At 42.2% G+C, this 25,558-nt stretch overlaps 1 protein-coding gene across 1 annotated transcript in view; it reads right to left on the bottom strand.

Moving 5' to 3' along the window:
• Nucleotides 1–23,138, bottom strand: part of SRSF4 (serine and arginine rich splicing factor 4) — a 28,557-nt gene extending 5,419 nt beyond the window's left edge. Inside the window, exons 1-4 of the mRNA XM_046002819.1 lie at nt 22,810–23,138; nt 5,039–5,181; nt 4,023–4,135; nt 182–396 (exon numbers count right to left, since the gene is read on the bottom strand). Coding sequence (XP_045858775.1) covers nt 182–396; nt 4,023–4,135; nt 5,039–5,181; nt 22,810–22,916 — 578 coding nt within the window. The 5' untranslated portion in view covers nt 22,917–23,138. The remainder of the gene's footprint in view (nt 1–181; nt 397–4,022; nt 4,136–5,038; nt 5,182–22,809) is intronic.
• Between the last annotated feature and the right edge of the window lie 2,420 nt (nt 23,139–25,558).

Genomic DNA, 25,558 nt, shown 5'->3' with positions numbered 1-25,558 from the left:
TTGTGCACACGATGTAAGAGTTCAAGAGTTTTACAAATAAATGGTCAGCTCAAAGTTTGGAGTTACCGAACGAGACAGAACCATGTGCTAAGAATTCAACAGGAGAACGGAAATGGATTATTCATCTACGTACTCATTAAGGAACTGACAGCAAGCACCGACATGCAAATGTCAGCAGTACCTTGAGTGGCTCCGGCTCCTGGAGTAGGACCGGCGTCGTCGAGAACCTGGCTTGTCTTCAACTAATCTGATTTTTCTGCCATTGACTTCAGTTCCATCTAACTTTTCCAAAGCTCTTTTCATATCAGAATAGGACACAAATTCAATCACCCCTTCATTTTTGCGTCCCTTGTGAGCATCTGCATAGGTCACTTCTCCTGCCTGACGCATATAATCCTTAAAAAAAAAAAAGAAAAGAAAAATCACTCAATAGGTTATGATATATTTGGTTAATGCAATTATAATAACGAATGTTAAAAACTAGTTTTCTTCAGAATGGAGTTTACTCTTTAAAATATTTCCATCTAGATACCAACCATTTACTAAGGTTCTTTACAGCACCAGGTGAGTGGTAGAGACAACAAATATTTACTCCTTTAAATAGTTATGTGTGAATATGAACATTTTAAACTATCACTTCCTAAATTTTAGAGTGGCTAGTTTGTTTATAGCAGCATTAGACACTCATATTACCACACATGAGTAAATGTTAGAGGTCCTTTACATTTCATTATAAATACTTGTTTAAAAACATATGTAAATATTGACAACTATCTAGGGTTACATAAAAAATTCATGAAAGGATTATGAGATTAGCACCTCTGTTTTACTTAAAATTGCTGGGAGGGCGCCTGGCTGGCTGAGTAGGAAGAGCATGTGACTCTTGATCTCAGGGTCATGAGTTTGAGCCCCACGCTGGGTGCAGAGATTACTTAAATAAATATAACTTAAAAAAGAAAATGAAATTACTGTTAAATCATTTCTTCAAAACAAAGGCAACAGAACAGTACTGTCAAACTCTGGCTTCAAAGGTGCAATAACCCAAGTCCCTTTACTGCTGTTTCCTCTTTGCTCAGGCGCTCCTGGGAGTTAATATAACCCACTGGGAGAACACAACTAACACGCCAGATACATACTGATGTGGCGCCTGGCTGGCTCCGCTGGAAGAACACTGGCTCTTGATCTTGGGGTTTTGAGTTTGAGTGCCACGTGGGGTGTAGAGATAATAAACAAACAAAAACTAAAAGAAAAATTAAAGTGGGGGCGCCTGGTGGCTCAGTCGGTTAAGCTTCTGACTCTTGATTTTGGCTCAGGCCATGATCTCAGGGTCGTGAGGCCAACCCTCGCATTAGGCTCACACTCAGTGGGGAGGCTGCTTGAGATTTTCTCCCCCGACCCTTTTACCCCCTCCCTGCTCTAAAATACACAAATCTTAAAAAAAAAAAAAAAAAAAAAAGTGATGCACAGATAAGATGAGATCATATTAGTGTTTGAAATGACCATGACAGGGGGTGCCTGGGAGGCTCAGTGGGTTAAGCCTCTGCCTTCGGCTCAGTCACGATCTCAGGGTCCTGGGATCGAGTTCTGCATCGGGCTCTCTGCTTGGCAGGGAGCCTACTTCCCTCTCTCTCTCTCTGCCTACTTGTGATCTCTGTCTGTCAAATAAATAAATAAAATCTTCCGGGGGAAAAAAAAAGAAAGAAATGACCATGACATTTAGATAATTTAGAACTTAAGGTTTTATAGGTAATTTCCCCATACTTTTTATGTAGTATATACTTACTCAACAGCAGTTTATTTTCGTTACTGCTTTCCTCTGAACACATGCCATTCAATACCTTCTTTGCTCACTGCATCACAAAATGTTTAAGTCTTAACATACAACCTTCACAAGTAGGGTGTCCAGTACTATTTCTGGGGATTTCCCAGTTGTTGGGTATTTCAGGTTATGTATAGTCTCTTGCTATTATTCATAATCCAGCAAGGGAATATCTTTGCAGAAAATTCCTTCAACTGAATTACTGATAAGAGTGGGGGCTCTGGATTAAAAAAACGGTCCATATAATTCATCACCCAAATCTGGACACCTCTGAGACTGAATGAAGATGCTATGAAGTTATGCCAAGACTGAGACTATGTTGGACAGGTTGAGATGTACTATAACTCTAGTAAAAGGCCTTGAAGAATGACACTACTTTTGTTTTATTATTTCCACACTTCCAAATTACTAGTAACAGCAGCTAACTATTAAATGTTTACTGTATGGACCGGCATGATTAAAGTCCCAACATGAGATAGATACAATTATTTTTCCCACCTGGCAGAACAGAAAAGTAGAATATACAGACTTCAGAATCTGAATTAATACTACTTACCCCACCTGATAGGTCAAACTACCAGTTCTCAATGCCTCTGGGGGCAGACTATCATATAACTTTCCTCTCAAAACCAACATCACTGGGTGTTATGCATTTGTAATTTTAAAAACAAACAACAGCCGTTAAATTTACTTTTGCATCTCCTCGATTAACAGCTAGCATTTATTGTGCCGGGAACTGTTCCTGGACTTTTTATATTGAATTGCATTCAATTCTGACAGTAACTCTGAGTAAAAATGGGTATGAATCCCATTTTTATAGTTGAAAAATATGAGGCACAAGAAGAAAGTAACTTGGTAATGTACAGTAATGGACAGGTGGCAGAGCTGGGATTCACTGCAGACAGGTGGGCCCCAGAGCCCTGTTCTTAAGTCTGCTCTGACTTACAAGAACATCTGCTCTAGGACTCTCTTTTCCAGAGAGTGAAACTACCAAAGGCACAGAAGTAGAAGATCAACTGAAGACACGGGCTAAACTCCATTTTAACCAAAAGTCTGAAACTTTCCCAGTTTTTTTTTTTTTTTTTTTACTTTCCCAGTTTTTACCCAAACATCAAACCCTTAACTTCCTGAACACCGAGTCATCCCTGCAGAGAGCACAGGTGAGGGCCGCCTCTACTACTGCCGACAAAGGCACCAAGCGCTGAAGAAACGCCAGCTTGGGTTGTACTCCTGCCTCCTGCGCTAAGACCAACATGCGAGCCCTTTCTGGATCTTGTCTTTGTTATCTAAAGACTGTTGGGATCAAATTTAAAAAGGGATATAAAATTGCTTTGATGAGTTAAAACCATATGAATGTAGGATCCTTAACTACTTTTTGCTGAACCTAAATATGCTCACTCATTTGGCTAGAGAGGACTTGTTTAACAATGGACTAAAAATGAGAAGTGAGTGGAAAGTGTGACTTTCCTTTTCTTCTGTCCTTCTACCATCCAGATTAAGATACTACTCAAGCCTTTCTTCCCTACTGAGCTTAAAAACAGTTGTAGAAAACTAAGCTAGGTTCAGTGCACTGGATGGTCAACACAGCAACTGGACCTTAATCTTTGACCTTAAAACTCTTAGAGGAAGAGTATTTCACGGGGGGAAAAAAACCCAACCCAACAAAACCTTATGAAAGAATGAGTCAGACAGTCATTTCCCCCAATGAGGAGCTACTCACAAACGTTGAGTATTACAGCTAATGTTGCAGGAAACACTGGTGGTTCCAACTTTTTGTTGGTGAGAAACTATGATGGCATCTCTCTCTACAACAAACAACAAACTCTATACAGTGGCAAATTTAATACAGGCTGTCTTTAGAGTGATGGTCCCCTAATGTACAGTAATAGTGAGATTCTGATGCCTTTTCTACTCCTATGGAAGCTTTAAAAATTTTTGTTTCTACTTTTTAAATAGATTTTATTTTTAAGCAATCTCTACATCCAACATGGGGCTTGAACCTACAACCTCGAGATCAAGAGTTGCACGTTCCACTGAGCCCACCAGGAGCCCCTGGAACCTTTAGAGATTTTCCAAGCTTCGGGAAACTTTCAAACATATAATACCATTACATTCTTCATTCACGTGGCCCAGGACAAAATTATCTCTTTCCCAAGTTTAACTCCTCCCCAACCTTATCCCAGAAGGTTAATAAGACCCAAACCTTTAGGTCTTGCCAGCTGCATCTACTTGACAAATTCTCCACAATAAGTCTGTATTCTGTACGGGTAGGAGGGCCATATTTATCTCGGCCACTTCTTCTATAACCATATCCACCTTTGGAAGTTTCAAATAGATAACATTACTTCAGTGAGGGAAAAGGAAAAAGTGACACAGCACATATTCCCCTTAAGTCTACCACTTACCCCCACCCCACACAGCACAGATATTTTAGTTCAATCCCCGCCCCTCAATTCTAAACTAGATTAAAAAAAAAAAAAACAACTAAACATGAAATTTAATTTAATTTAATTTACAAAGTGGTAAGTATATATATATTCATTAATATTATATTTAAAATTAACATGCATAAATTAAAACTATTAACAATTTAACAATTTAGAAATAAGTAACCAAATTACTAAATCAGTTACTGGTGTTACTCACAGTGATTAAAGTTTTGTGAATATTTTATACGAAAAAAAGATTTTCAGGCACCTATTTCAGTTTAATCTCATCTGTGTCTAACCCTTGGGATCCTCACCACCCAGGTCTAATGGGGAAAGGTTGCGGTCGTCACATGGCTTCCTGTTTTGGTCAGCCAAGGGCCACAATGGTTCAAAGAGCCACGCATGGAAAGGTAACCCAAGGTCAGCAAATGGAACAGGCAGTCATCTTAGCCTCAAAGGATTCTTTTAATTAAAACATTGAGGTCTTTGTTAAATCTATGTTAAACAATTGCATTACAGAGAAAAAAAACAACAACACAAACACACATCATTAAACATATTTATAAAGTATTAAAACAAGAACTTTATGTCATTAATTAAATTAAAATTAAGCAGTATCAAAGATGTTTATTTGCAATTTTACATTTAAAAAGATACATAATTTATAAAACAAATAGCTTAAATAGCAATACATTTCAGTGTAACATTAATCAATTAATTACTTAAAAAATTAACATTTAACAACAAAGGCATGTATGGCATTGATACAAATGCCCTTTCAAATGCTTACTGCGTCCAGAACCGTAACTGCCATCTCGACGTGGGCCGCGGGCATGCTCAACAATTACTCGCTCACCACAAAGGTCTTTGCCATTTAGTTCATAAACAGCATCATCTGCATCACGCAGATCATCAAACTCCACAAACCCATATCTAGAAGAGAGCAAACAAAATCCTGGTTGGCGCCACTCTGACATCCAGCTTCACTACCATTAAAGAGAAAGCAATGAGGGTCATGCTTAGCAAAGGTTAGGTGGGTTTTGCAAACTAAGGATCGGCCTTCTCTTCCCTTTGGCTGAAACCACTTTGCTTTGTGCCAACAGGCACTGCAAGAGGATAGGGAGACTTCTCAAGGCAGACTCCTGTCTTTCTAGTAGGAGGCTCGCTACATACACAGAGACCATTTCTTTTGTTCCCCAAGTAGTTGGTGGCAGTTGCAGAGACCTCCAGAGGATGCTTGGTATGAAGGATCAAAATATGTGACTCTACGACACTGAGTATTTGCCCTTTTCACATAAAAACTTTTTCTTTTTTTTAGTTTTAACCTCAAATGAGAACTTCGAGAACAACTAGACCTACATCCAGGCACTAAAAAACTCACAGTAGCTCAAATCTCAGTGAAAGGAAAAAAATTTTTTTTTTAAAGTTCCTGTTCTTCTACCTAAACAAATTAATCACAAATGAATTAACTAACTATCCTAGAAATTATCAGTGGAAAAAAAAAAAATCAGATCTATTCACTTCCTCATGATTTTGCAAATTCCCTTCCAGGAGCTTTTAGGTAAGCTGGAATTTTCTAAAACCTATCTATACAGGACTGTGCAAACTTCTTTACACAGCATGGCTAGGAATTTCCCAACAAAGAGGTTTGCTGGTTTTCACATATCTGAAAGAAAGCCCCCTCCCCACTGAATCCTATTCATGCCTTTAACACAACTTATAACACTGAACAGCAAAATGTGTAAGGTATTCATAGGTAAGGTTGAACACCCTATGAAACTCTGTTATCAATAAACTTCAAGTCTGGTCTAACAACACAGCTGTGAAGTCTAGCGTTGTGACCACTGCCTCTATTTAAAAACCAAAACCATTTTCATGATTATACCTAATCACAAAGGAAAGTTACAAGCAATGTCTTTAACAAAGCTGGGTACAAAGGCCAACAGTGACCAGTGTTCCGCTGCGTCTAAACAGAACTAAAAACAGGTGACAAGGCTTGCCAGGAGTTCATCCAGCCTGACCGACATTATTCTAGTTTCCTTAGCATGTGATGCTGCATTCAGCAACATGTTAAGTGAGAGAAACTCGGAACTGTGGGATTTTCCCTTTACTGAAGAGTTTCTTTCCAACCAGACTCTCCAGAGGAGACAGCGAATGGCTGAAAACTTCAGACGGTTCTTAAACTGAAATGTCTGAGTGGCATTCAAACTCCAAGTCACTGAATCTCAACTCCATTTAAAAAAATGGAACATAGACACACTGGGTTGTTCAATGGGAAATGTTCTGCAGTAATACAATTCGGAAGCCACCCGGCTCAATCTGTGGGCTATGAAGCCTAAAATGTGGTTTGATGCCTCCAGAAGGCTGGCATCGCTGTGCAGCATGGTAAGAGTCATTCTGAACATGATGTCATATTTGACAAAGCAAGTAAAGCCTCTCCCAATCATTGACTTACTATGTTAAAAAGTGTTTTACAGTCAGTGAGAATCTATCACTGATAATATATTGCAACTGCCTTTTCCTTTCCTAAGTAGAATGGGATAGCAGGAAAGCTGTACTACCATTTTTAGAGACCAAGTTAAATAAAAGAGCATTTCTTTCTTGACAGATCATAAAACACTCCCCTGCCCCCAAAAGTACCTTCCTTAGTTTACTTGTCAACTGGTCACAGGTCTGCTTTGCCCACAGCATCAGCGCTCCTGGCATCCTATGGGTAAGAGCCTGATGCCAAGTAAAGAGTAATGTGAGAAAACACTCGCCCCGGGCGTATGAAATGCCCCGGTGCCCCTCTAAGGGCGGCATGCTGGCCCAGCACCACTTGTTGCCCCGAACTCATCTAATGAGGTGTCTGAAGGGCAATACGGACTCCCAAAGAGTAACAAATCACAGGCATACCCAAACGGTTTTCTTCAAAATAACCAGGGTTTACAACTATTCGAGGGTCAGAGAAGGCAAGACCCCGAAGCTCTGCCAATCGTCTGAACTAGAAAGGCCAGCTTCTGGCACTAACGGGTGATGCTTCTGTCAGCCCTACGTGGTAAATCTCCCAGACTCAGACCCCTCTGTGCGTGCTCACTCGCTTCTAAGGCTTACATGCAGAACCTGTTCTGACCTTGGAGGGAAAGTAATGACAATCTGTTAAATGGAGACACGATTATCTAAAAACCAAAACCAAAACCAACTAAGGCTCAAACAGACCAATCTTTCTCTGCAGCTGGGGCTGAAGCAAGGCATACCCTGCCAATAATATTCTTCCCTGAGCTGTAGGGACCAATTTGTGTTATTAGAGGAAAATAGCCCTTGTCAGTCAGTCTTTCCTTAATAGTTACTTCTGACATTTCTAATAAGTAAATTCTCATACTGACTTCTAAGTGGGTCACTTAGTAGACACGTGTGGGATATCTGAGTCACTTATTAAAATAGCTACCCTGAGATAAAATTTATTTTGCTTTACAGAAAAAAAATCTGGCCATTCTGTGAAAAGCCACAGAATCTATTTGGGAAATTTCACTGTATTACTGTCATTATTTTTTAGTACACTCTGTGCCCAATGTGGAGCTTGAACTCATGACCGTGAGATCAAGAGTGGCATGCTTAACCGAGCCAGCCAAGCCCCCCTATTTGGGAAGATTTTATGTCAAAGTCCAGCCCAAGGATTTAATCAGGCATGTGACTGTCACTTCTCTTGGCCATGGGCATACTCGGTACTCGGTGGGTCTGGAAGATTAAACCAAATATCCTCTTGCATCACAAACCACACCAGATAGGGACACCTGTTCTGAGAGCAAAGACCAGACCAGTGTGGTTGCCTCTACCACGTTACTGTTTATTCCCATCAGCTTTACTGAAAGAATGACTTTGTTTCATTCACTAGGCAGTGAATGGGTCCTCCAAATAAGGCAGAAAGACTACAGAGTAAAATAAAGCCTTACTTAACATTTATGAAGTAAGCTCCATATACTAGAAAATGTTACCCTACATTCAAATACCCACGAGCCAGATACCTCTATCCCCATTTTACAGATGAGGAAACAGACACACAGCGTTAAGTAACTTGCCTGATAAAACAGCAGAGCTGGCCTTCAAAACCCAGGGCAGGACTCCAGAAGGCAAACTGATAACTACTCATACTGGAGCAGCCAGAACTGGCCTGGGTTCTAGTCCTAGTTGTGCTATCAATCAACTCTGACAAGCAGATTTAAGTCATCTTGTTTTCCTGGGTCTCAGTTTATCTGTGAAATAAAAGGAGCTATACTACACAAGCCTAAGGTTCTCCTAATGTCGTATGATAGGTAAATGTTGAAATAAGAATTTCAACTAATCTGGTAGCATCAAAGGAGTAACAGTGGCAGACAGGGATAAATTTAATTTTTAATCATCTCAGGTACCCTTAAAAACTACTGCATGGGTCCCAATTTTAGTATTTTAAAACTGTCTCTGTATTAAACTTAGTGCCTTCAAGAAAATAAAGCCCTCCCTGGTAACTAATATTAGAGGATCTTTCTACATTGATCTTAACATCACTTTGTGCTTTATAGCAAACAACATGAAACTAATCTCCCCCCAAATACTCTCCTTTTGAACCTTTGTACACACAGGCATTCATGCACACTGTACGTGTCGGCACGTGTGGACCAGTTGTGCACACGTCTCTGGTGGGACCATGAGTAAGCCTCACGAACACAACCCAACAGCTTTCTTTCCAGCTGCAGACACCCCTCCTCTTCTACCATGAAAACCCACCATCTTTCAGTAATTCCAGTGTAAGAATAAAGAAGAAGGAATTCAGGAGAATGAATCTAAGCCAAGTTTAAAAATCCCTCCACGGCAGGGCTTGGTAAAAATAAAACAAAAACCTTCCCATGTGCCTCTTCCTGCTTTCCTCCCAGATGTCATGTCTTTCACCCCCTCCCCGCCCCGCCCCACAAATGCCTATGTGACAGAACAAAAAGCATGGCCACTAAATGCACACCAGTTTGCAATTAGAAGAGAAACTTCTTTCTTTGCCACTCCTCTGCTATTGCCTTTTCCCTAACTCTTCTTCCTCTGGGTCACATTCTATCCTGACAGATTTATCTAAAAAACAAAACAAATGGAAGGAAGAGTGCCTGTCATTTTCTCCCTAAAAAAGCGGGGACCGTGATTCTTATCAAGTATGGCCAGGCTTGTGGAGAGCAGGAACAAAGCCACGCGGAGTTGTGTGGGCTGCTCCAGACTTCAGTGCAGGTGCCCGCCATGGCCAGCTCTGGTGGCCCCGGTCAACAGCATCCCTACTGCTCGGGCTCTCAGAACTCGGAAATGCTGGAACTGGGAAGGACATGGTTTTAGAACTACCCTAAGACTTCCGTTTTTAGAAACGTTAATCACACTTTTTCACCCAAGAATTATCATCTGAGCCTGTGCTGTTGCTGGAGGAGCTTTCCCTGATCCTAATCCTCTCTAGCCATGGTCCCAAATACCACCCTGCACGGGCCACTGAAGAGAATGTGCCACCTACCCCACCACTTTCAGAAGGACCGAGGGTCGCCTCTGTCTCCCAGACATCGTCACTGAAGCGGGAGGCTGGAGAAAAGTCCCTTCTGAAAACTGAGGAGCAGGACCTGCTCTGGAGGTATGCTGACCAAGCTAACAGGGCAGGGCAGGACGAAGGGGGTGCTCAGAGCTGGCTAACCCAGGGAGAGTGGACATGAGGAGCAAGGGAAAGCAAGCCTCCATGCGTGTGCCTGCCATCACCCACCAACACTGCTTACCGAGGGGCATGCCTTGGTGGTTCTCTCTATAAGAAAAATGTGCCCCTTTCCACAGTAGATCTCTGCTCACCTTTGTCCTACAACTGTGCCACATGCTTTTCTTTGTATGTGGACATGACAGTCCTCAGCCAACCATCAGCAGGATGTGAGTTTTGTTTTCCCAATGTGGTGAGCCATTCCCACATTCACTCATTTTCCTTGTAAGAACCGAACCTCTCCATGGCTGGTCAGGATTAGGGATGTTGCTGTAGCCAAGGAAAAATTTTCATCTGTTGAAGTTAACCCATGGGGTGGCTTGAACCCTCAAACTAGGGTCAATAGCACTGTTCTTTAAGGGCAGAGCCCTTAAATCTACCCTGAAAGAAATGGCATTAGGTGAACAGGAATCAAACAGCTTTCTTTCGAAAGTACTCAGTGTTGGTCCTACGCTTCCGTCAACTTGGTCCTATGAGGTGAAAAGAGTTAGGACATATTGACAGGATAGTCATAACAGCAGTAATCCTCACTGTCTGCACAACGTGCTTGAAGTGCAGAAATACCCTTCTGCACCTTTCTCTACTGCTCAGGTGAGGCCAACTCAGAGAAAACCTGCCAGTGAGAACACTCACTGCCCAATTCCAGAGGTCTGCCACATTCCAGGGAAGCAGTGGTCAGGCCCTCAAAGCAGAATTACCCAGCGTCACATTCACTGCTCTGGGTCACTGATTACGGTTGTAGTTTGACTTTTCCGGTCACAGAGGGTTGTTTATGACCCACGACTAGGAGCTCCTACCACATGAAGTGGGTTCCTGAGATCCTTTCCTATCCTGAGACAGGAAGGAGGCTGCTCTGGGCATTCTGGCCTCCCTTTCTTTAGCCTCAGAGGAGGGATGGCCATCAAGGCCGCCCGGAGAAGGTGGATGACTTACCCGTGCTCACTGAGTGGCAGAGCTGGGGTGCGACTTCAGGGCTCACCAGTACCCAGTCTGGGGCTCTTTTCACGTCGGCAAACTGGCAGTTCCCGCACACCAAGAGCTCTCTGATTAGAGCTAGTGTGGATTCCTGGTCTGTAAGCGCTGGCCACAGCTCAGTCTGCACTTGATCTTTCCCCACCTTCAAAGAAGAAAACCTACCTCATGATTTCTCTCTCCTGGAGCCCCTGACCACTAATCTCCTCCCAGCACTCGGAATTACCCTGATGACTCCTCTACAGCTGCCTGCTCAGCCTGCCGCCCGGCCCTCGGTCTCTCATCTGCGGGGGCCCCCAAGGCCAGCCGTCTTCTTCCTGTCTGATCAGTTTACGTAATTCCAGGATATGGCTATTCTTACTTAGTCAACTTGTCTCTTTGGGTGTAGCAGGAAAAGCCAGCTCCTAAATCATTCTTTTGCTCAGAGGTCTATAATGACTCCTAAACAGCTTTGTTTTGATCGTTCTCCAAACCTGAGTGCCTTGAGTACACAAGGTGAAGCAAATAATCTTCTTCCACAGAGCTGAGAATTCTCTCTTACGAAGTCTCACACACTCGCCTAATTATCTGAGCACCTTCTTCAGCTCTGGCACTTCTATTCCACTTTATGTTTTACCTGACAATGTTTCTATGGCCTTTCAAGGCCTTGCTCTTTTTTCTGTGTGCTGATCCTCTCATCTGATTATGTGCTCTTTAATAACAAAGACTTACTGGCACGCAGTAAATAATTTATCTGTAATATTCCATTCATTCCTCGTACTGTATGTGAAGAATGTACTATTATTATGATTATTCCCATTTCACAAATGAGAAGACTGAGGCTTGGAGAGCCTAAGCTACTGTTCATTGCCAAGGAGCTCATAGGTGGTTATGGCTGGATCTGAACCGAGATCCACCTGACTCCAGACTCAAGTTCTAAACTACCAGGTTACACTGCCTTTGTAAAGGCAGATGCTTCTCTCCCACAGTCCTGAGTACAACCCTTTTCATTTAACAAATGTTGCTGCTTGACTTGATAATCTAACTTCGGATAAGCCAGGTTGTATTCAAGTTTTTGGTAAACGGGGTAAAGTCTCCAGAGAGAAAAAGAAATTGACCTTGGGGCAAAGGTGAGGCCCCTCTAGTCTTGGGGTATGTGACAACCAGGTTACTTTCACTCTTGTCTTTTGGTTCCCATTAGCCAGTGTCAGCCATCTGGTCCTTCCGAAAACATGTGTGGGTTCAGAACATAACAGACTAGAAGAATAGAGGAAAAATAAGATTATTCTGTGCAATCCCCATTCTGGAGGTCCCACAACAACCCCTGGAATCTGTCTTTGGTTTTAAGGCTCAGCAAAAATTAGACCAGCATAGAGATGACAGAGAGTTGGGCCTAGAGGTGGTAGATGTGAATGGATATTGACAAAATTATGTATTTAAGAATGCATTTAATTAGTTCTTTAAGGAATGGTGACTGGGACCAAAAAATATAAGCATGAATGGTATGGAAAAAAAAAATGGACCAGAAATCAAAGAATACTATAAGGTTTACAGACTACCAACTACACCAGGATTACAGCAGCAGCAACCAGGAAAGTATTTTGCAGATGATAGGCATCTAAGATCTGATTTAATTTTGTTTAATTCCATACTACTATTAACTACTCCAGCCCACCAGAATTCTCTCTTTCTTCAAATTCCTTTATAATAATTTGCACAACTCTGAGGTTTACTGTGAGCTCACCAATAGAGACACCAATACTCAGAGCTGGAAAGGAACTCGCCGAGGTTACCCAACACTTGGGGTCCTTCCTAGCCCAAAGTCAACACTCACTACCATGTGCTACTGCCTCCCATACAGTAATGGAAAGATGTGGTCCAAAGAGAAATTTGAGAAATGCAAGCTCTAGAAGCACAGAAAATCAGTTTTATCAAATTATGTGCTGTGGAAGAGAAATGCCCACATGACTATTAGCATCTTAGGACAAATACTAAATGGTAAAAAATACCATTTCTGCATCTGATAGGTACTGATACCAGTAAGTTGTGAACACTTATTCTCTAAGTTACTTGTGGAACCAAACCTATCAAAATTACCAAATTTTATAGTTCATCAAAATTTTAGCACCAGTCTAGGAAAACAGAGAAAGGTAACATCATTAAGGGAATGCCAGCCCATCTCTAAAGGAATGCTCACATATCAGGGTGAAGAAAATATAATAGAAATAATCAGTGCCCTAAATATTGAGCAATAAAACAAAATTCCTCCAGAATAGGAGATAGAGAGCAATCTGTATCAAGTTCAAGACTTACTTTGTAACCATTCTATGGGCCTATCTGCCAATTCCCTTCAATTATCCAAAACTGTTTCAAAATGAACTTAAGGTGCTAAGCGATTTCACTTTCATTAGGCTACTACCTTATTTCCACCCTATAAAATGGGACTACTCCCAGAAAGCAACAAACTCCTGAATAATTTGTGAGTCACCACAACCTCCATCACAAAAAATGTGTTTCATTTACATTTTAAATTCAACATGGCTGCTTTCTTCAAAGCGGGTAAGGGGCAAACAAACAATCACACCTGTGTGCCTTTCCATTTTCTGACACTTATCAACACAAAGAGTAAATGAAGAGATCCCACAAGAAAAGGGGTTAACTATTCCCTGATGACACACTACAGTTCATGAAGACAATCAGATTTTAAAAATATATGTATTTAAAAAAAAAAAACCCTCAAGAGATGAACATCATATTACCAATTTAGGGAAAAAAAAAAACCACTCTAGGGACGTAAGATAGGAATAGGGTATCTGTTACTCACACCCAAGTGAAACAGAAGTTCACACTCAGCAGACAGTACTACTTGATTCCACACAAAAGCCACAAACAAAGCCAGTTTATACTTACCTCTAAAATGGCACTATGAGTGGGTAACAGGTGTTAAAGCCTCTTAGAAGTAATACCTCTGGGACCATCTTGGCTGTTCCCATATCCCTTATAACCACTCCATGGTCCCCAGGTTGCCGTCAGTTTCTTTTCCTTTTTGGTTAAAGATGCCACTTCCTATGCTATTTCTTAGGGGACACCCTTCCCTTGAAATCGGTCATTTAATTCATTTAGTATTTTAACATTTTCAAATTCTTTTAACATTAATGGATCAACAGCTTCCGGTCATCCGCACGAAATAACTTTTCTCAAACTCAGTGCTTCTGGTCTGTGTTTCCTGATCCCGTGCCTGAGCCTCCTGCTCACCTCTTCCATTCCTGAAGGCTGGATCCAGACCCCCCCGCTTTCCTCCTTCAGTCTCCCCACTTTCTCTAGGTCTTGGAGGTCTCTGTTTATGAACGCCCCCGATTCCGGCATCCAGGCCTAAAGACGTGGCTGGGGGATTTGATAGAAGGATTACAAGCGTCCTTTGGGTGCTTCTTCAGGTATCATTTGCAGTTCCAAGACCTCCAGACTTTCATCTCAACACGCAGGAAAGGTCATGTAGGGCATTTCCTCAAAATACGGACATGCAAATCCAGAGCACAGCCTGATCCTTCGCCTTCAGGTTACTCCAAGACCAGACAGCCCTAGCAATAACGCGACAGGGATCACTTAACTGCATCTGCTTGCACAGTCCCTACCCCAGGCAGCCAGGACAGAGCTGACACCACCTTACAGCTCTTTAAAGAACAGCCCAAGAGTTTCACTAGAGTTTCTGTCTAGGGCCAGTGTCACAAAAACTACCACCAGTTTCACTGGTGGCAGTAACTTTTTAACTTGTTGAAGACTGTAGCTGGGACCAGAGACCGAAGAGGCTGTGGAACCTACTAACTACCTTCTCGTCCTTCTCAACAGGACTGAAGCATGGAAGGGAAGAGCATGAGATAGGCTGTGACTGCCACTGCTCCTGCTGTATCTGGCATGAGAATAAGAAAGTGCTTCAGCTTCCAGAGCTGGCAAGAACTCATTCTGTAACCTTGAGCCAGACACTTACTTGCCCCAATTCCTCAGTTTTCCAATCAGTACAAACTAGAGACAACACCTGTTAGTAAAGTGCTCTGGTGCACACAGTTGAAAAATAAATCACCCAAGTGCAAGCTGTTAATGTTTTTTTTTTTTAAATTTATTTATTTATTTGAAAAAGAGAGAGAGAGAGGAGAGAGGTCAGTGGGAGAAGCAGACTCCCTGCTGAGCAGGGAGCCTGATGTGGGACTAGATCCCGGGACTCTAGGATCATGACCCGAGCGGAAAGCAGTTGCTTAACCAACTGAACCACCCAAGCGCCTGCTGCTAATGTTTTTTAAAGTTTTGAAATTTCAGTGTTAGCTTACAAATTTACAAAGACCACCCCCAATAATATTGTCTCACATACTATGAGCATCTTTCTTAGGGAAGCTCAAGGAACAATTTTCTGTTTAAGTTTCTTGGACGCATCCAGAAATACTGGGAACCCGTATCATATTTTAGCAAGTCTACATCCTATGCTTACCTTTTAAAAGGGACAAATACTTCACATGGCCCTTTTATTCATATGCTCCCTCAAAGGGAAGGGAGGAGCAAGACATTAAACTGAGGAACAGGGGTTTAAAATGACTTGGCCGAATAATTACAATGTTTCTTCTTTTCTTTTAAGATTTTATTTATTTATTTGACAGAGAGAGAGAGAGAGAGATCACAAGTAGGCAGAGAGAGAGGGGGAAGCAGGCTCTCTGCTCAGCAGGGATGCTGAGGCAGATGCGGGGCTCCAACAGGACCCTGAGATCATGACCTGAGCAGAAGGCAGCTTAATCCACTGAGCCACCCAGGTGCCCCACAATGTTTCTTCTTATCACAAACTGACTGGGGAACCAGAACCACAGAGTGGAAGTCTCAAGCCAGGTAATTTATGCGAGCAACATGTGGTCAAAATTACAGTACGGTTTTGTGCCTTGGCACTGATTTTTCAAAATGACAGAAACTTAAAAATTACCCATGTCTCAGGAAAAAGAAAAGTAACATTTAAATTTTAGATGCAGGCCCACTTCAAAAAGAGACTGCAGTACAAAAACCAACTTGGTCACATTTGTAACAGTTATACTACTAATGAAGAACGCTACTAAATCCATAGCACTATTTCTCATTATATCTTACTCATTTAAGAAAAAGTATTTGGTTCAGACACATTAGACCACCTGCACCTGCGAAATTATCAAGGACTTGAAGTGACCCGCGCCGTACACTGCTGGTACGAGAGTAACCGGCGCGCAGCTTTTCTGAAAGTTGTTTGGCATCACATGCATTGAGAACCTTGGAAACATTCTTTCCTGTTGTGACACATGAATTTTACTTCATAGAAACTGTCTTAAGGAATGATAAAAATACAACGTTTTATGCATGTGATACCAATCACAGCGTTATTTTAACAAGCAGAATTTAGACATGACTTAAGAGGAATGGTTGGGTAAATCATGATTCAGCCATACAATAAATTTTCTGCAAGTGTTAAAATGATGTATGTTAAGATTTTTATGTAACAGAAAAAATATACGAGATAAATGAGGCAGAAAAAGTGGGACATAAAATTGCACATAAGACCTTATGTTAGGATGGCTCAGTTGGTTAAGGGTCTGCTTCTGACTCAGGTCATGATCCCAGGGTCCTGGGTTCCAGTAAGCATGGCCTGAGGGGGGGTGTGTGTGTCCTGGGTCAGCAGGGAGTCTGCTTCTCTCTCTCTCCCTTTGCCCCTCCTCCTGCTTGTGCTCGTGCACACACATTCATGTGTGCTCTCACTCTCACTCTATCACAAATAAATAAATAAAATCTTTAAATAAAAAGACCTTTATGTTAAAAGGATTTTATACTTATTTTCTAATCAGTGAGTAAGTTCTTTTTAAAAAAAAGCTCTTAACAGATAAATGGATAAAGATGTGGTGTGTGTGCGTGCACGTGTATATATACACACACGCACACACACACAATGGAATACTATGCAGCCACCAAAAGAAACAAAATCTTTTATTTGCATAGACATGGATGGAACTAGAGGGTATTATGCTGAGCGAAATAAGTCAATCAGAGAAAGACAATTATCATATGATCTGATAGGAGAAATTTAAGAGCGAGACAAACCATAAAAGATTCTTAATCTCACGAAACATGCTGAGGGCTACTGGGGGGAGGGGGGATAGGGGTAGGGTGGTGGGTTATGGACACTGGGGTGGGTATGTGCTATGGTGAGTGCTGTGAAATGTGTAAGCCTGATGATTCACAGACCTGGGGCAAATAATACATGTTAATAAAAAAGAGTTCTTGAAGCTGTTATGCTTGGTAGGCTAAACGGACAAGCCTTAAAGGTTGCACGATAACTTCCTCATATACAATTTTAAACATTCTTGTTAAAAATCATAGTATTAAAAAAATTATAATGAAGGCTAGTTGAGAGTTCAGAAAAATAGGAACTCTTAAACACAACAGGTGAAAATATAAATACTCTGTCTAGAGTAATGCAAACCAATGAGTCGCAAAAGCCTTAAAGATGTGTATATACTCTGACTCCCAAAGTCCACCCAGGAATCCACCCCAATATTTACATAAAGGATATTTACCACAGTGCCATAAAAACACACATTAGCAAAAAACCAAAGACAATCTAAATGTCTTGCAGCATGGTTTTAGTTATGTAGAATAAGGAACTGCTGAAGGGTGCCTGGGTGGCTCAGTTAAGTGTCTGCCTTCGGCTCAGGTCATGATCCTGGGTCCTGGGATCGAGCACCACATGAGGCTCCCTGCTCAGTGGGAAGCCTGCTTCTCCCTCTGCCTGCCTCTCCCCCTGCTTGTGTTCCTTCTCTTACTGTGTCTCTGTCAAATAAATAAACAAAATCTTAAAAAAAAAACAACACCCAAACCAAAAAATTGTTGATATGTGGGAATACAACGAACCCATTAAGAATCAAGTTGTCAGAGAACAAACACTTCATGACAAAGGTGAAGGTCAGGCTGTCAGGTAGGTAAGATGGGGAGGCCTAAGAAGAGCATGGGTGTATGAAAAAAAGCCTCAAAATGCAGTGTTATTTTCGGATAATTATTTTTTGTCCTCTGTATTTAAAAAAAATTTATAATATGTAAAAATTTTACAATCGAAATAAATACATACTATTTTGAAACACTACAGGAATTAAAAATGGGTCTTTAATTCTAACTATGTATAAACAAAGTTGTTCAAGTGCTCCTTTAAACAAAACTGTCTTAATCTCTTCTTAGATAAAATACTCCAAAACCAAATGCCTTACTTAACTGAAAGATTCAAAGACCTGGACCATAGGGGTTCAAATATGCCATTATTTTTGAGAGCAGAACTGCCTGTAGACAAAAAGGTGGTGGGGTCTTTTTAAAGGGAGAGTGTTTGCCTTTTCTTTGTCATTCCTGGCACTCGTTAGTTGTGCCATTATCATAAGAATGATAATGCATTTATTGCTATTTGGTGGTGGGTGAAGATAATCTCCCACAGTTCAATTAACCAGAAACCAATAACCTGGAACATTAAACTAATTATATTTCCGCTATTGCTCCTTTATTTTCTTTTAAATTTTATTTATTTATTTATTTGACAGACAGAGATCACAAGTAGGCAGAGAGGCAGGCAGAGAGAGAGAGGAGGAAGCAGGCTTCCTGATGAGCAGAGAGCCCGATGTGGGGCTCGATCCCAGGACCCGCGATCATGACCTGAGCCGAAGGCAGAGGCTTTAACCCACTGAGCCACACAGGTGCCCCCGTTATTGCTCCTTTAAAACGAAAAGACAAGAAACTAAACAAAACAAGCTCCCATCAAGAACTCAGAGAAAAATCCCTGTGTAGGGTCTGGGGTTGGGGGTTTCATCTCAGTATCTAAAAATCTAACAATGCTCTACAGTGATCAGGGACAAAACCAATAATTCTGACTCACTGAAAAGTCTTAACATATTAAAAAAAAATTAAAGTAGCTTCTACTTGAAGGGATTTTCGAGGATGGTGGAAATAAAAACTTCCTGCTTATACTTAAGAAGTGCAAATCCAATTAAACAGAAAAGAATACCCCCTGAGAATTCTGGCTACTCACAATTTCACTGCAATATGAAGCACAGGGTGAAATATATAGCCAAGTTTCTCTGTCGAGTTTTAATTCATGTCTTTGGTTAACTTAAAAATGAAACAAAAACCCTCAATAAGATTTGGGGTCTAGCTCCTAGGCAAGTAAAATAATCCCAGGGAGCAATAAATTAAATTTCTTAACTAAGATATGGAAAAAGTAAGATATAAAGATCTACAACCGTAACCAAAAGATTTTGTGGCAAGAGAAACTACCATATGAAAAACCTTCTATACTTCACATGATTTATTAATAAAGAAGAAAGCCCACATAATTCACAAATAATCAAAGGAAGCAAAGTTACCAAAGTTGGAAGGCTACAGACAGGTACTGCTAATGCTGTTGTTTCCTTGACCCCTGGTACCACAGTGGCTCTTGCTGGAGTTAGTGTGGCAGGTATGAATGTAGGAGACCCTACGCCTACCACCTAGAGTGGTCTATAGGGACCTGGGAGATCTACATCATGTTGTGGTCCCAAATGAACCACCTTTTTAGGAATTCTCTGAAATAAAGGCAATCTAGATTAGGTCCCCTGGAATAATAAAACGGCAGGCAATGGACTACTGCATATACATTTTTTGAAATCCCAAGAGGATCCATAAAATCCTCACCTGGACACTAAATCTCCCTTCACCTTCTTCATCTGCTTCCTCATTTGGTGAACTTCCAATTACACCAGTACTTTATGCCCATTTATTTTATTATTTTTTTTTTATTAAATTTTTTTTTTTAAGATTTTATTTATTTATTTGACAGAGAGAAATTACAAGTAGGCAGAGAGGCAGGCAGAGAGAGAGAGGAGGAAGCAGGCTCCCTGCCGAGCAGAGAGCCCGATGCGGGACTCGATCCCAGGACCCTGAGATCATGACCTGAGCCAAAGGCAGAGGCTTAACCCACTGAGCCACCCAGGCGCCCCCTTTATGCCCATTTAATTCTGAACGTATCTACTGTCTACTGATACATTTCACTTCCACAAGTGTGAACTCTTCAAAAATTCATCAAAATCCTATCCCTCCAAAATCTGCTTTAGAGGTTTGATTACTAATAATTACAAGTCAGGTATGTAAAAAATGCTTCTCAAGGAGACCTACTACCCTTACGTCCAGAACCATGGGCTTACACGTTTCTAAATTACACCATCTTTCCCTTTTGTACCTCCTCCTTCCTTTCAGACTCCTCCGCACTTTTACGATCTAGTCCAGTCAATTCTTGCTCTAAATCCATCTACACCATTGGTCCTCTGCTCAGCAGTCACTTTCCTCGGCAGGGATTCCTGAATGCTGCCACATGTGCCAGTTTAATTGTCTCACCTGCCTTCGAATCCCTGAAATGACTTCCCATTCCTCATTTCAACCTTCAGTTTCAATCACAGATTTCACATATATCATGGTTTAGCAGCAGATCTGCTAAGAAAATAGTTCCCCCAAAGAGACCCAGGTATGTAGGGTTTTGTATTTGTAAAATTTGTATTTTGTATTTCTCTCCATTTTCCAGATTGCTCAATTATTCCCTCCAGGGCCTTTCAATTCCTATCAATGATTTTTGGATGCTCAGTGTAAAATCTTGTAGTCGATGCTTCTGGTTCATGTTGTTCAAATCAAGCTAAATCCTTCGTGAGACTCAATCCAAGCCTGATTCCTCATTCTTTCTCAAAAGTGTTCCTTACTGGACCACCTCCTCATCACCGGTTATGACATACTTTATTCCCAGACACTTTATTTCAAGCCCCACTCAATTCATTCTTCAAAGCCCATTTCAAACAAATCCCTTCCAACAAACCATTCCAAGTTTTACTTGAGTTTAAAGTGAGGGCAAGCATTTCTTAACTCAGAGTGGACATGTTCTAACTGTCAACACTTAATTTACTCAAGAGCAGAAACTGTTTTTCTTTCTTTCCAATTCATTTAGCAAAGCAGCGGGCATCTCGTTGGTGGGTTATTAACATGTTTGTCCCATTAACCTTTTTACCATTAACATCAACATTATTTCCTGCTATCACTTGAGTAACTTTAGAAAACAGACCTCACCAAATACGCTTCATGTTACCAAATACTGAAACTGTCTCCTCATGATCACAGTCAAAACCCATTTGATCACAGCTACCATTTACAGCTATGAGCCAAATGCTTTACAATTATCTCTAATGCTCCTTTCCCTTGTAGATAAGAAAACTGATGACAAAATTTACTCTGTCAACTTAGTTGACCTCTGAAGAAAACGGAGTTTCCACTTCATCTTTCATACGTGTATCAAGCAACAAAACCCCACTTTATCTAGTAAATTCCTTAAGAACCAAAAGCTCTATTGTACGAAGTGAGTAATTTCCTAAACCTTTTACTCTAAATCGGTATTCATAGTAAACACTTAAAAAAGAAAAAGTTTTTTTTTTTTTTTTTTAACTAATCTCTACGCCCAACATGGGGCTTGAACTTACAACCTGGATATCAAGAGTTTCATGCTCCACCGACTGAGTCAGCCATGTGCCTCATAATAAACACTTTTATTGAAGACATTTTCCTTAGTAAGAAGGTGATTCTTCCTAACAATCTCTTTGAGATGACTTTTAAAGCCAACCAACAATGTGAGTATATAGAAGCTACCAATTTGTCTCAAATGTAACAACTGAGGTATTTTTCCTAACTTCTCAAGTGTTAGTTGCTAGTATTACAATGGAGAGTAACCTGTAACCATTATCAGACCTGTTGCAAATGTCTTTCATTTTTTTTTTTCAAATAAGCCAAGAGTTCCTCTAACAGTCAAGGTTTAGTACCCTAAAATGTCCCCCCCCAACTCCTTTTTATTTTTAGATCTATGTGTTTGAAGTCCTACCTAACGTTTCCTGGCTCTCATAGTTTTCCCCGTTGAGTATCTTCTCCGAGCCGGACTCATCTCTTTTCCCTGAAACGTGTAGCGCGGATGGCCCTGCTTTGCCAAAGTAGATCAGGAATACAAGTAACAGACCAAACCCGGGGAGGCAGTAAGTTAGCAATTTCGAGCCGTGAATCTCCGTCTGCTTAACTAGCTGCCGCAGATACTAGCCAGGGAGGCCACGACCTTCTAACCAATTCTACAACGACAAAGCAATTTTTTGGCAAGTCGTAGAACGGAAACCATAGTATGGAAACTCTCTACGGAGTTTGAAAGATAACAAATCAAGACTTTAAATTACCCTTGTAGGGGGGAGCGGTCAAGGCTTTCAGCGCGGCAAGACGATACTTTCGAAACTGTCACTAGACTACTCACTCAAACCCGAGTCTCCCGCCCAAAAAAAGTGTGACACATGCACGTCAAAAAAGGGCCTCCCTCCGGAGCTCCTGGCCTCGCGAAAGATGCGTGGTGACTGTCTGATCCATTAGACTGGCCAAGAGGTGAAAAGCGAGCAGGAAATCCTGTTTATTTCCAGCAGCCCTGAGAGCGGGAAAGGTCGGTTTCTAACCGGAGACGAACCAGACCCCACTGCCGGGGCCCGGGAAGGAAAAACCCAGGCCTCCCCGGCGCCCTGGAGCCGTACCCTCCCGCCCGGAGCCCCAATCCCACTCGGGTTTTCCTTCTCCCCGTCCCACTCAGATCCTCACCGTCGCTCCCATTATCCCTCCACCACCCCCACCCGCGCAGGCGCAGTGGGAACCAGGGCCTACCCGCGCCCCCGAGGCGCCGCGACTATGGCGGAGCCGGAGCAGGCCAGTAGCAGCTCCGCGCCGGGCAGGCGTCCCTCTCCCGTCCCCGCGGCCTCCCCACCACCGCTGGGGCACTGTCCCCACCCGGCCGACCCCTCTTCTGCCCTCCTCACCCGTTCTTCAGATCCACCTCCAGGATCTTCCCGTAGCCCTTAAAGAAGCGCTCCACATCGCGCTCTCGGGCCTGGTAACTCAGGCGGCCGATGTACACCCGCGGCATCCCGGCAACAGCGGCGGCGGCTTGGCCCGGCCCCAGCCCCAGCCCCCTTAGGCGGCGGCCGGCGAAGCGAGAGCGCGGCGACGGCGGCGGCGGCGGCGGCAACGGGCGAGCGGCGGGACGTACGCAGCCGAACCCCAGCGACGTACGCGAGCACGCAGCACGCGAGCGCGCGCTTCCCGCCTTCCCCGCCCTCCCCGCAGGCGGAGGGTAACGGGAGGGAGCGCGCGTTCGCTTCCCGCCCGGCCAGGAGTGGGGGCGGGGTTTGCCCAGGGGCGCGCCGGCGTGAGGCGGGGCCAGGTGACCGACAGGCGGTGCTTGCGGAGCGGGGCACTCTCCCCCCCACCCCCTCTCCGCACGTCCTCTCGCGAGTTCGCTGTGTCTGGGCCTGCGCCGCATTCGCGGCAGGGTGGCTTCGCTCCTCCCCCCGGAAGTGCCTGCAACTGTCCCGGCCCAGCGAGCGTTTCTGCTTTTGTCCTTTGAACCGGGAGTGGTTTCAACTTCTGAGCAGCTTTGGAGTTAAGTCTGGCTTCTAACCGTCTTTGTAGCTGTGACCTTGGACCCGTTACGCGCCACCTCTCTGAGCCCCATTTGTCTTCTCCGTATAAGGGGGACAGAAATTCCAACCTTCCAGAGCCGACTGGAGAATTATATATGAGAATAGATACGTCAAGCACTTGGTACTGTTCCCAGCACATTGCAAGTGTCCAATAAATACCAATATTATTTTAAAAATAGGACAGATTGTTTCAATAGAAGCAGTGTGGAAGGTGGGGAAGGCTGGAGTTTTGAAGCTAGATTAGGCTTGATACTGACTAAATTACTTGGCCAGTTTATTTTCTATTGTAAAATTAGAATGATTTATCCCATTTCAATGGACTAGATGGATAACCAAGTGGGGTAGTATATATGGAAGAATATACTGCCTGTAATAGTGTCTGGACCGAGATAGGAACTCAAATATTGGTATATATATATATATATATATATACACACACACACATACATATATATATATATATATATATATATATATATATATTTCATTTAAAAATATTTATTTGAGAGAAAGAGGAAGCACAGGTGGGGAAGGGGTAGAGGGAGGAAACAGTCTCCCCGCTGAGCAGGGAGCCCAAGGCAGGGCTCTGTCCATGGCCCTGAGATCATGACCTAAGCAGAAGGCAGTCTTAACCGACTGAGCCACTCAGGTGCCCCTAAAAATTACATTTTGAAAGGGTAATTCATTAACTGGTTCAAATGATACAGTGGAAAAGTCTTCCCATCTCCGTCCTCTGGCCATCTCGTTTCCCTTCCCAGAGGCAAACAACGGTAATCAGTTTCTTAAATGCCCTTTGGGAGGTATTTTACACAAATAAAGCAACAGGGGTGTGCTATATGTACAGTTTCGTGCTATTATTTTCAAAGTCATTCCATCAGTACAAAAGGATCTTCCTCAGGATTATTTTTATGGCTTATGAAATGGCATTATACACAGTAATTTATTTAATCAGTGCCCTAGTGAAGGATATTGAGATAGGTTCAAACCATTTGTTATAACTGCTGCAATGAGTAACTTTGTATATACATATATGTAGTATCTATTCCTAGAAGATAGTTGGGGTAAAGGGTGTGGGCAAGTATAGTTTGGATAGATATTGCTCAATTCTCCTCCATAAGTACCTGTTTCTCTATCTCACCATCAACACTGTGTTATCAAATTTTATGATCTTTGTCAATCTGATAGCTGAAAAATGCTATCTTGGGATAGTTTAGTTTGTATTTATCTTGAGTGGAGTGAGCCTCAATTCATTTGTTTAAGAGAAGCTTATACTTTCTGTGTCTGCTTATATCCTTTCCTTGTTTTTTTTTGTTGTTGTTGCTGTTAATTTTTAAAAAGATTTATTTATAGAGAGCACGCATAAGGCAGGCATGGAGAGGGAGAGAGAATTCTCAAGCAGACTCTCCGCTGAGCCTGGGATTGATCCCAGGACCCTGAGCCGAAATCCAGAGTCAGCCACTCAACTTACTGAGTGACCCAGGAGCCACCCTCCCCCTTTTATAGATTTATTTGAGAGAGAGAGAATGCAAAATCGATGGGGGGTGGGGGCGGCAGAGGCAGAGAATCTCAAGCAGACTCCCCTCGGAGTTAGGAGCCCAATGTAGGGCTCAGCTCAATCTCACTACCTGAGATCACGACCTAAGCTGGAACCAAAAGTCAGATATTTAACTGAGCCACCCAGCCTCCCCCTTTGCCCATTTTTTTTTACTGATTCATAGGAGCTCCCTATATATTAGAGAAATCAGTTGTTAGATGAGTAGCATTTTTTCCCAGTTTGTTGACTTTTGACTTTTCCCAGAATGTTTTCTACTATGCAAAAACACAAGATATTTATGGGGTCAAATTTATCCACCCTTTATTTTTCTTTGATTCTGGATTTTGTGTTGTAGTTTTTCTCACTTTGAGATTTAAAAAGAAAAACACCTCCCATGGCTTGTTATTTTTAGGACTTACTTTTTTATATTGAAATCTTTGATCCATTTGGAATTTAGTAGCATGAGGATCATAATATTCTTAAGAACTGGTTCTAACCTTGGTTGTCATGTAGTCTGTGTCTGTGTCACGTAGTCTGTGATCAGACTACCTC

Source organism: Meles meles, chromosome 1 (genome assembly GCF_922984935.1).
Source record: "Meles meles chromosome 1, mMelMel3.1 paternal haplotype, whole genome shotgun sequence".
In the NCBI taxonomy this organism is placed as follows: domain Eukaryota; kingdom Metazoa; phylum Chordata; class Mammalia; order Carnivora; family Mustelidae; genus Meles; species Meles meles.
The sequence above is the reverse complement of the archived record's forward strand: the minus strand, read 5'-3'. Positions and strand labels throughout refer to the sequence as shown.